Source organism: Montipora capricornis, chromosome 13, assembly GCF_036669925.1.
Source record: "Montipora capricornis isolate CH-2021 chromosome 13, ASM3666992v2, whole genome shotgun sequence".
In the NCBI taxonomy this organism is placed as follows: Eukaryota; Metazoa; Cnidaria; class Anthozoa; order Scleractinia; family Acroporidae; genus Montipora; species Montipora capricornis.
Genome location: NC_090895.1, coordinates 13,878,756 through 13,891,255, shown reverse-complemented (window position 1 = coordinate 13,891,255; position 12,500 = coordinate 13,878,756). Strand labels below are relative to the sequence as shown.

The 12,500-nt window shown below is 40.5% G+C and overlaps 1 protein-coding gene across 1 annotated transcript in view; it reads right to left on the bottom strand.

The window, feature by feature from the left end:
* The window catches only part of LOC138029343 (uncharacterized), a 39,813-nt gene that overhangs the window by 13,654 nt on the left and 13,659 nt on the right, over positions 1-12,500 (bottom strand). The window contains exon 2 of the mRNA XM_068877080.1: positions 10,745-10,838. Coding sequence (XP_068733181.1) covers positions 10,745-10,838 — 94 coding nt within the window. The remainder of the gene's footprint in view (positions 1-10,744; positions 10,839-12,500) is intronic.

The following is a 12,500-nucleotide window of genomic DNA, read 5'->3' as shown; positions in this document are numbered from 1 at the left end:
AGAAGCTGTCCACAAATGACTATTTTTCAACACTCAAATGCAAATTACATCGAATGAGGCGCATGTGTACAGCGAGTTTTCATCCTTTTTCACTGAAATTTGGCAAGAATGTTGCCCGATAATGTGGCAAAAAACCCGTGTCGGGCAGTTTTTATTTGTTGCCTCCTTCGAAAGTAATGAGTATTTAAGAAAAGCTACTGCGTGTCTTATAAAAACTGAAAGTTTAACAAAAAAAAAAAAACAGACAATTAATCAAAATTCCCTGACACGGTTTCTTAGATCAAGGTGTGAAGAAAACGTAGTTTCCGGTTAAATTCTGACCGGAAACGAACTCAATTTGTGAAACTATATACTTTTGAAAAATGAGGGCTATTTTAGGAAAGGTTTTTATTTCTTGCCTTAAATCAACTAATAATCGGAATCTACAATTCCTAAGCTTCCAGAAAATATATACTTTATTGGGGGTTTTTATGAAACGTGTGACCGTGAAGGATGCAGCGACAACGCGACGTTGCCGTTTGGGGTACACTGATTTAAAGGACGTAAAACTCATGAAATGAATTGTTATGCTGCGTTCTTCCAACAGATCAGCATTCCGTTTTTCATGAAGAGATTAAATCTGTTAACGACTTCGACTCGTTTAGGTGATTAATAGTGGGCAATAGTTTTGAAGTTCTTTATTTACTTTTGTCTGTTTTTCAGCAATAGTGCTGGTTTACGGTTTATTTGTGGATTTTCTGCATGAATGCATAATTTCTTGACGCCGGACGTGGGGTGGAAAATGCGGGCCGTTGTTTGAACATTTTTTGGGCGTATGTGTTTTAATGAGTGCTGGTGTGGAAGGGGTTTTTCCAACGTAACTCTTAGAATTCGTACATGATAGAGTAAGGTAGTAGAATTTTAAGTCTGACTTTCCAAATTAAAGATAGAACCGCAAGTCATTAGGATACGGTGTTGGTGCTGGTGACTTCGTTAAGCTGAAAGAAACTAAAAATGCTGCTATAATCGTCCCTTTGTTCTTACATAGGAAGTAATGATTTTGCAAATAACATTGCTTCTGTGTGAATTAAGGATGTAGTTGTTGGGAAAGAATTTGTCCAGCATTTTTGTTTCCGTGTTAGCAGCCACTTTCTCGTTGCAGTATCATAGGAGTTGTCGTTCTTTAATAAACAGTAACTGTTTTCAAGTTAAGCTATGATCCTCACAGTTATGAACGCAATTTTTGCAATTGCGTAAAGAAGCCTGAAAATTTCAGGACTTCAACGGGGTTTGAACCCGTGACCTCGCGATACCGGTGCGATGCTCTAACCAACTGAGCTATGAAGCCACTGACGTTGGGAGCTGGTCATTTGTGGGTTCCATTATGTTCCGGTGAGGAATGAATCAATGATGAAATGATATATGAAATCAGGGGCACCCAACGAGAATATAGCTCAAAACCACTTAAACATAGCATTGTTAAACGTATTTTAGTATATTTAAACGGTAGATATAGGCATATTTTTGCAATTGCGTAAAGAAGCCTGAAAAATTGCGTTCATAACTGCGAGGATCATAGCTCAGGATAGCTTCACTTGATTTCATATCCGCCGTTGATATATGATCCATTTCATATATCATTTCATCAGTAACTGTTTTGATGGGATCACTTTGCGTTGGGAATTGAAGAATTCGAAACAGTCATGGGGTTTGCGTGTAAATGTGTTTATTTAAAAACTTATTACACAATGGGAAGAAGAAGCATAAAAATCCTATTTGCCAGCAAATATTTCCTTTATGCCGACTTTTCCCCTGAAATGTTTTAGCACAAAACCCAATAATGCTGCCTTGCCTGAGCTTACTACTGCGCAAAAATGGAACCAATCAAGAATTGGAGTCAATAACTACGGGAAAAGTCCCATAGCCCCATTCATTAAAAAGAATACTGTTCAATAAAATCCTAGATAAAAAGTTTCCTGGATAAAAAGTTTGGCCCAGTAAAGGTGAGGGCACTGAAAACGCCAAAGCATGTGACACCATTTTTTGGAGGCTTTTAGGAAGCTTGCGGAGATTTTCGCTACACTTGGATGTTTTGAGGAAGCGTACGGCGATTTCGCTACGCTTTAAGAACGAAGTGTTCAACAATTCGGAGCGATATTACAGTCAATCCGATTATCCCTGTTTCTGAACAGCATGTTGTCTGGGTATTAATTTCGCTACGAACGAACGAACCATTCACCATTTTTTGATGCTTTTAGGAAGCTTGCTGCGATTTTTGCTTCGCTTGAATGTTTGGAGGAAGTGTACGGCGATTTCGCGACGCTTTAAGAACGAAGCATTCAACATTCCGGAGCGCTATTACAGTCAGTCATTATTGCTCTTTCTGAACAACATGGTATAAGGATATTAAGGACACATTCGCAACATTTGTGAATGCTATTCTGGTCGATTTTGATAGTTTTCTTTGCGTATATCGATATTTTAGTCGCTACTCTTTGAGAACAAAGCATACAACATTTTTGAGCCGCACAGCCTCCTTTGTTCATCGAAGTTTTTCGTTCTCTCACCACCTGACACTTCCATGGCTACGCTTTAAGAACGAGGCATTCAACATTTCGGAGCGCTATTACAGTCAGTCATTATTTCTGTTTCTGAACAGCATGTTGTCAGGGTATTAAGGACACATTCGAAACATTTGTGCTTGCTGTTGTGGTCGATGTTTATAATTTTCCGTGCGTATATCGATATTTTAGTCACTATATGTTTTGAGGAAGTGTACGCCGATTTCGCGACGGTTTAAGAACGAAGCATTCAACATTTCGGAGCGCTATTACAATCAGTCATTATTGCTGTTTCTGAACAGCATGTTGTCAGGGTATCCCTAAAGGACACATATTCGCAACATTTTGTGAATGCTGTTCTGGTCGACGTTTATAATTCTCTACGCGTATATCGATATTTTAGTCGCTACTCTTTGAGAACGAAGCATACAACATTTTTGAGCAGCACAGCCTCCTTTGTTCATCGAAGTTTTTTTTTTTCTCTCACCACCTGACACTTTCAAAAGTCGGGTCGACTTTTCAAATGACGGGTCGTCACGACCTTATCGGATCGTCAAGATCCGTAGGCTCGATTACCAACCGCTATTTCGGGAAATAAGCCAGCGCTCACTCCCGAAATCTCGGCTGGACGCGTGAGGTGAGCCATTGTTAATCTCCGCCAATCAGAAACTCCCCTGCACAAATCCGTCTGGCATAAATTATATGTTTTGGCTGCGAAGGCATTCTTTGACGCGGCCTGTTCGAGGTTTACAGTGCTTCAAGATAGGAAACATCCAAGATTGCGACAACAAAAAGTGTTCGAGAAGCTGGAGAATGGTAATTGTGTCGTTTTCTACCGCCTGAGTTCGCAAACTTCACTGATTTTCCAGTTGGTGCCAAGGTCAAAATACGGTTTTCAAATGCATTGCTATTGCAATTTTCTCCTCATACTTGGCTAATGTAAGAGCAAGTAAAATTCCTCAAGATCAATTGAAAGTACTGCTGAGTTTATTGCTGGCAAAACGAGGGGGCCGATGAGGTCGACTGACAGCTAAAGCAGCCGAAGATTTCGTTGATGATTCGCCGGTTGAATCATCGATCATTTCACCACAAACTCAAGCTCGTATCATCTGGAAACTTCGCACAGACGTTTTAAGCATTGTTATGTAATTTCTGTTTTCTTAAAATCAGTGTTTTTGGGATGTCTAATGCTATTTCCCCGCAACTATTAACTTCGCATAAATTATATTTTGAATTTACGTCACAGACACAATCTATCGCTCACGCGTCCAGCCGTCTCTTCTCGGGGAGGATACCCGAACTCGAGTGAGCGGCGGAAGTCGAGCCTACAAGATCCGTCGAGATATTTGAAGCTACCTCAGGCAGTTCGACTTCCGGCAGTAAATCTTACTTCCTTTTTAAACTTTACGACCCGACATCCGGTGAGTCCGGCCGTCAACAGCAATTGACGACCCGACTCAGTTCATGTATATTGGACATGTGTGAACGATCTAGAGTTTCCTTCAGTTTGCCATGCAGGCTAAAAGGTACTTTGCGAGGCGGGTGTACAACTGGAGTGGCATCTTGTTGTATCTCAATATGATACTCTTGCGGCACACATTCGAGGCTCTCATAGCCTGTGTACAGACCGCCCCTCCCCTCAACAAAAAATCGGAGAGGAACGGTCTGTGATTTACCGTTGATAATAGTGTTCCATACCACGTGATTTTTCCTGGAATGTGTGGAAAATGATTTGATTGGTTATTACCCATCGATCATTACATCATTGAAACAACGAGTTTTGATTGGCTTTTATTTTTATTTCTCCACAACAACACCGTGAGAACCACCGTGAGAGATTTTACGATGAGTTCGTTCGTGTGTACTTCGAGCACGGTACAAAATACGAATAAAAATCTTTTTGATTGTCAAAGAGGTTTTTCTTTTAAAGTACGAGCGGAATTGTTATCTATGGAGTGTAAAGTGGAAATCGATTCGACGTACATTTGTAGGAATTGTCAGCGCAAAAGAAACGAAAGCGCTCTTCACGAGGTGAAAGATAGTCCACTCGAAAACGTCTCCCGCTATTCCTTACCAGTCAATGTAATCCCAACCAGTCTAGCCATTCTCAAGTACAATCTACAAAGCGTGATGCCATGGAAGATTTGAGAATGTACACACCGAGGAAAATAACAGCTCATCGGCAACGACCTGTGCTGTTTTGAAGATCAGAGCCGTACCTGGTTGGAAGACTTGCAAATACATCCTCTCCTTTAAAGAGTGCTTCTATGCTATAAAGCCAAGGTATCTTAAAACTATCGGAGACGCTCTTCGATGCACGTTTGAAATCTACCATTGGCCACCATTTTGAGAATTTAACTCCAAACGAAATATGAGCCACGCAAATTTTGGTCAGCGTAGATTACTAAATAATGTATGCAAAATTATTCCGGAACACGATTACTAACGGTAAATCACAGACCGTTCCTCTCCAATTTTTTTTTTGAGGGGAGGGGCGGTCTGTACACAGGCTAAGGCTCTCATAGACATCTTGAATCGCCTCTCTTCGAAGACAAGCTTGCAGTGAAGCTGTCAATCTTCTTTACCAGGTTGAACCTGGTACATGCTTCCAATCCAAGGATAGGGACAGACTGCAAATCAACGACATAAATATAAAAATTCACAGTCTTTTCTTTCACTGTGCATGCAACTGAGACTAACCATGCCAACTGGGACAGCCCTATGGTTGCCTTACGACGACAATACTTCATTGGTTTCCTCCAGCAATCCCGCATTGATAGGTTGTCATAAATTTGAGGAGGTATAATATCGGCTTCAGCACCAGTTCGACAAGTTATCCACCCACTTTCACTTTGCTGTGCCAGGCCTTTCCATCCACTGTATTAATCTCTAACTCTCCAATGAAGAGCTCTCTATCCACTCCTTCATCGTTTCTTGTATCTTGTGGACAATTGTCCAAGGGAACCACCGATGCGGCAACTGTGTGTACTGTCCTAGTGCGCTGACTGCACATTTTAGCAAAATGATTCCAAATGGTTGAAAATGAGCAGGTTTAAACTTTTCATTGAGCACTCTTCACAGAACAAAGCACCATGGCAAGAGTACCTTATTTATAATCTTCTCTTCATTTTTTCCTGCTCTAATGAAGAATTTATCGTTGCCAAGCAAAGCAAAACCTTGATATTTGTACATTAATTTTCAATTTAGCTGTACTGCATGCAATTTTAATAATTCTGCGGAATCTCACTTTCAAGTGCTGAGTGCCAAACTACGTTGTGGCTTCCATCACTGAATCAAATTCCCGAACATAGCCGGGAAGATCGACACACAGCTCGAATACCATTATGATATCTTTTTAGAGGTTCTTCAGTAAAAAAGATGCGCACATATTCCATCGCTTTCCATAGGCGTCGAGTTCGAATGTACAAATGTACCGTGAGAACCAGTGATTGGTAGATTATGTCATGCATCAACTGATTTCGTTTGATTGGTGAAAGCCAAAACGCAGTTTGGCCGTTAGCGCTTGAAGATGAGCTTCCGCAGAATTATCGAAATCGCAGTAAAACAAAGGAAAACCATCTAAGGGTCTTTTGCAGTTTATTTCTGCCTTCGAGGCCAGGTGTGCTGTCGTCATTTGGGCTGTCTTGTAACGGACTAAAAGCGTGGCGTGACTACGTACAATGGATGTTTTACGCTACCTCTGATCCTCTTTTTTTTTCTCTTTGATTGTAAGTCATTTAATTAGGTCATTGCAGGTCATTGTAGCTCCTTGTAGCTCATTGTAGGTCATTGTAGATCGTTGTAGGTCATTCCTTGTTTCAGTAACTACGAGAAATCCTCTCCAACGACACACGACACCACGGCTGTTTTTTGTTGTTGATGGAAAAAGTATCGTTTCGTCAAGTGAGTTGCTCCTAAGCCAAAGAAATCACCGCCTCGTAATTCTACTGTCCATTTTGCTGAACAGAACAAAGTCAACCGAGTAATTACCAAATAACTCAATTATTTTGACACGCATGGCAATACGAATTAACAAAACATAGAGATAACGTGGATTTTGCAACAATTTCAGTCGGTTTAGCCCGATATCACTGAGATTGACGGAAAAATTTCCTATCCAGGATCCTTTCATTCGCTTTCGTGTTCGTCGTGTTTCTCTTTTGCCAGAATTTAGGTTCGTGCGTTCACAAGTTTTTTTTGCGTCTGAAAAACATTTATATTTTCAATTACAACCTCTCGCAAGGGGTTATCACGCATATCTTTTAACCAATGAAGTCCTCGCGTCCTAGTTACTCGGAATACCTGAAATTCTTTGTGCATTTTGCTGCACCGAAAAAAGTCCACAGAGATTATAACTCGGATACGTTTCAGGTATTCCGAGTAGTAATTTTTAGCTCTGAGGCGCAAAAGCTAAAAACATTCCACTCAACGCTTTGAACCAATCAAAATCTTCTTGCTGAGTTTTAATTTTTTTTAAACTTCGCTATTTTCGTTACTTTCGTAATTTCTGTTACATTTATGAGGCCCCCTCGATCCTTCTCTCTTCAAAGATTTGTTATTTCGTCATTCTTGCGATTCCCTGCATTTCTGGACATATTTCATTGTGAAATGCTTTTTAAAAAAAAAAAAACATTTAGCAGACATCTTTTAACCCGCATAGCGATACCAACCTCAAATCAGGGCGTTTCAAATCGCAATAACATTTCTGAATCACTGTGTTATAATGAAATCAGTATTAAGGATACAACTGTTCTCTTTAGTTACTGCAACGCACACTTGATGCAAAATGTCTAAAACAACTAAGATACTTGAAGCTAAATTATTAGGCTTCAATAAAACTGTAATCTCTGACTCATTTACCGGTTTTATGATCAACCCACATAACAAACAGCTCCCAGTTGGCGTGATGGCTCAACTGGTTAGGCTTAGCTACATAATTTTGGAATTTTTTTGGGAATTTTAGACATCAAAAAGAATTTTAGAAACCCTCGGCAATTTTAGAAAAAAATTGACAATTTCCGAGAATTTTAGAGCAATTTGAACCACAGGCGGCCCAGAGTCGGAAGGTAAACAATTATAAGGATTTTTATGGGAATCTTGATAACAGACTGAAAAAGATATTTACCCGCAAAAGTTCTCAATAAAAAAGCCGTACTTTATTTGTCATGGTGAATTTCTTGCTTTTTGTGTGGTTTTTTGCCTGATTGAATGCGATTTAAGCGACTTCTCAAATTCCCGAGTCGTCACTCTTCCCTAAATAAAGGAAAGGCTGGCAACTCATTTCTAACTTACCTCAGATCTCGCCGAAAAAATTCACACTTCCCCGGCATCAGTCACGCTCAAACTCCGGCGATGGCTACACGGATAAATTTACTTCCCCTTGACCAAATTTCAAGGTCCAGCGAGTATCCATTGCTGAGAAACTGCGAAAAATATTCAAATTTTCAAACTCCTTCGAGGCTCGCTAACAACCAATTTTGACACGGCTGGTCAACGGTTCACCGAGCCTCCATACGGTGAGCGCAAACCTACGCAAGTGTACCCATAGTTGGGCAGAGCAAAACAAATCCCAGACTCGTCCCCAAATACCTGCCTGGGGTCATGTTCGAGTTTCTAAATCGGCGAACGATATTAATAGTTCCACACTGAAACCTTAAACACAGCTCCCATCGCTTTGGTTGCCCCACCGCATGTTATAAATCCGGATTTTCATCGAACTCCGTAAGTACTGAAGCTGTTTGAAGCCTCGCGCGTGCAAAAATCCCCTCGTCCGATGACACTCGACACCACGGCTGTTTTTTTGTTGTTGTTAGAAAAAGTATAGTTTTGTTAAGTGAATTGCTTTGAGCCAAAGAAATCACTGTCCAAAAATTGAAACTCGGATACCTTTCAGGTATTCCGAGTAATAATTGTTGGTTTTCGATCGGTATCGCTTGATGCACCGGTGTGAGGAATAATATTGAACATTTCAACGCAACTGGAAGCGCAAAAACAAAGCACAGATGATTTCAACGATGGCATTTTCCCTGGACTCTCAACAGAAAAATGAGTCCAAAAGGCTGAAAAGGTGCAGCGACCTTTTCACATGAATTTCTTCTGCAGTCATGATAATATGAGTTGTTGACGGATGAAAAACAGGATTGTGTTTCATACACTCGTAAATACCTTCGACTGCGTTTCAAACTCCATCCAAACAGCTTCAGTACTTATGGAGTTCGATGAAAATCCGGATTTATAACATGCGGTGGGGCAACCAAAGCGATGGGAGCTGTGTTTAAGGTTTCAGTGTGGAACTATTAATATCGTTCGCCGATTTAGAAACTCGAACATGACCCCAGGCAGGTATTTGGGGACGAGTCTGGGATTTGTTTTGCTCTGCCCAACTATGGGTACACTTGCGTAGGTTTGCGCTCACCGTATGGAGGCTCGGTGAACCGTTGACCAGCCGTGTCAAAATTGGTTGTTAGCGAGCCTCGAAGGAGTTTGAAAATTTGAATATTTTTCGCAGTTTCTCAGCAATGGATACTCGCTGGACCTTGAAACTTGGTCAAGGGGAAGTAAATTTATCCGTGTAGCCATCGCCGGAGTTTGAGCGTGACTGATGCCGGGGAAGTGTGAATTTTTTCGGCGAGATCTGAGGTAAGTTAGAAATGAGTTGCCAGCCTTTCCTTTATTTAGGGAAGAGTGACGACTCGGGAATTTGAGAAGTCGCTTAAATCGCATTCAATCAGGCAAAAAACCACACAAAAAGCAAGAAATTCACCATGACAAATAAAGTACGGCTTTTTTATTGAGAACTTTTGCGGGTAAATATCTTTTTCAGTCTGTTATCAAGATTCCCATACAAATCCTTATAATTGTTTACCTTCCGACTCTGGGCCGCCTGTGTTTGAACTTTCACCTGGCAAACTTACCAAACGTTTTTGTTTGTATTCCAACCTACCAGGAGATGGTTCAGTCCATTCATATCCGTTCCTTATCAGCGGCTATTCACCAAAAGGGTTCCTACAGTGCATCTAAGCAGCGGTTTCTCACCGTAGTTTCGGAATCCTGATCCTTGTTTGATAGCAAATATGGCAGACTTTGCAGATTCTTCGACGACTTGACTGATACTCTGCCTTAGTGGAAAGCTACCGCGCAAGATCTACCATGTTGGGCTGCTCCTGTGCAGAAGATGGTTCTCGTACAACCGTCATTAGTTGCTGTAGAGCTGGTCTCCATGTTTGGGGACCAGCAGCATGAGGCCCTCAAAGATTATCTTGAGGCAGCCTTGATGCGACGTATAAATAGTAGCTAATTTGGAGGCTAATGCAACGTATTGATAGTTTTGTATTTTGTTGATTTGGAAAGCAGCACAACGGATATACTTTGCGGAGCTTGTTCTTGTTATTATGAAAGTGACCGATTAGGAGCTGGTCAGAGTCTCTGAGATGAAGGTTCAGTGCTAAGGTTTTACCTTAAAGTCTTGTACGCCATTTTTTCATGTAGATTCAAGAGAAAGTTTACATAGGACATTCGTTGAGAAAGAAAGATAACTACATATATAAGCAAATGTAAGATGATGTTCCTGCAACTTTTAAACACTGACAATAAATGATGTTTTACGATTTACAACTCATTGTTTCTTGCTCTATCGCTATAAGAAACGAAATTTATAAGAATTTTAAAGAGTTTTTGGATAATTTTAGACTTTTCTAAAAGATTTTTAGAGCTTATGTTTGGGAAATTCCGGAAATAATTTTAGACAATTTTTTGGGAATTATGTAGCTAACCCTGCAACTGGTAGAACACTACACTGGCATCGCAGAGGTCTGGGTTCGAGTTCTGTTCAGGCTTAATAGCCCAGTTTCGTATTCTAACGGTTGGACTGGATCTAGCATGAAATGGAGACTAATGCGGGCAAATGAATTTGCATTTGAAAAGATTTGCCTGTATTAGCCTCCATTTCATGCTAGATCCAGTCCAACCGTTAGAATACGAAACTGGTCTATTTTGCAGGAGTTTTTCGCTACTACCTCATACAATTCAAAATTCATTTCAATCCGCACGTGAAATACATTGAATTTCATTTTATGTATTAACATCATAGATATATTGATTTACTGGGTTTTGTTTTTATGGTTTTCCTGGCTTGGTAATCATGTTGTACAACTAACAGCTCATTCATATTTTGGCTTCATTACGAAACTACATTTTTAACTTACCCCTGAAATGATATAATCCCGAAAGTCTTTGTCAACACATGGTCGGAGTAACAAGTTTGTCCTTCCGTTAGGGCGGTGACAGACAAAAATATGGCTGAAAATACAAAAAGAATCAACAAAAATAACGCTCTCGCATATCACCTAGCGTTGTCCGCTTTTCATGCAAATCAGACTGACAGGATTGAATTAATAACACTAAAGCTAATTGGAAAAAATGACCTGTCTCCTGATTTCATAATGTTTATTTTCTTTTATTATTGACGAAAACAGCAGAACAAGAGTGTGAAAATGAAAAGCTACGGAACCGACACGCCATGCGATTTCATTTCAACTGTTTGTCAATTCCTCTACGCGAGTCCTAGGGCGCTTTTAGCGCTGGCACGCCGGATCGGCCTGTACGCAAATGTAACGCATTGTTTCTGCCGCACCTCATTTAAGCCTAATTTATTCGACATGGGATACGTGTTCAACTTGCCCCTAATTTATGCACGCCCCCTTTGCCTTTGCATCAATGAAAAACCCTAGTGTACGAACGTGACCTGCATCTCATTAGCTGAACCCTAATTTATGCGACATGGCCCGGATTAGCGGTTTTTGGGTCTGAATTAGCGCATACTACAACTAGTCTGCCAGTGGAACGCGTTAGTTCAATCGAACTGAGATCTGTTTCTGGTCAAACTGACCTTACTTGGCCATTAAGAAGCTCTCTCAATTCAAGTCCCGTACGCACACGAAGGTTTTTTATCAATGAGAATGAGAAGGGTGTGGGCATAAATTAGGGGCAAGTTTGAGCATGGCTGGTCCAAAGAGACACCATAACCCTTGTTCCAAGTGAAACAACACTTGCAAATATTTGCGGGGAAAAACTATTAAGCGCTTGCGCATGTGTAACGATAAAATAGTATTGTGTCATATCTTTTTTGGCGGTGAATAGTCTGTCTTGAAGAGAGAGCTCTGTCCAGCACAGCAATCAAACAGTAAAGATCAAGCGAGTAGCGGAATAAAGTCATAATATGAGGTCAAAAACCCAATCACAAACAGACAAGAGGATCTCATAAAAGCCAATCGCAAACAACCAAAATGACCTAAAATGTTATAGTGGACAAGGCAAAAAAATTGCAACCAAATTAGCGCTTTCCTTTGCGGAGATTTAAGCCGGCCACGCTTATTCAACTAGAATTCAATAGTATAGCGCTATTGGTTTTCGAAATACAAAGCGCTAATTCCTGTCATTTAAAACAAACGTTTGGACCAATGATTTGAATTTGCATAACCTTCGATTAGCTTAAAATGCTATCCAAATAGCATGACAAACTTTTACCAGAAAGCACTTAAAAAGAGTCGGCAACTAAAACTGTTTAGCTTGCTTAGTTTGCTCTATAAGAATTAAACACGTGAATTAGAGCGTTCTTACTAAGGAAGATCACACAGTTCTACGTAGTTCGTCGCAGTAGGGGCAAGATTGATTATGTGTGGTCCCAAGAGACAGCATAAAACTAAAGGTACTTTATAAAAAGGAAAGGAACTTTATTTAAAGGGGCGTTTACACGACAGAGCAAAAATGGCACGGGCCCGATAAAAACTGGAACGGTTCCAACAGTTTTTACAAAGAAACAGTGAACTTTTATCCGTTCCGCAACGGGTCCATAGGGTCCTATGGACCCGTCGCGGAACGGATAAAAGTTCACTGTTTCTTTGTAAAAACTGTTGGAACCGTTCCAGTTTTTGTCGGGCCCGAGCCATTTTTGCTCTGTAG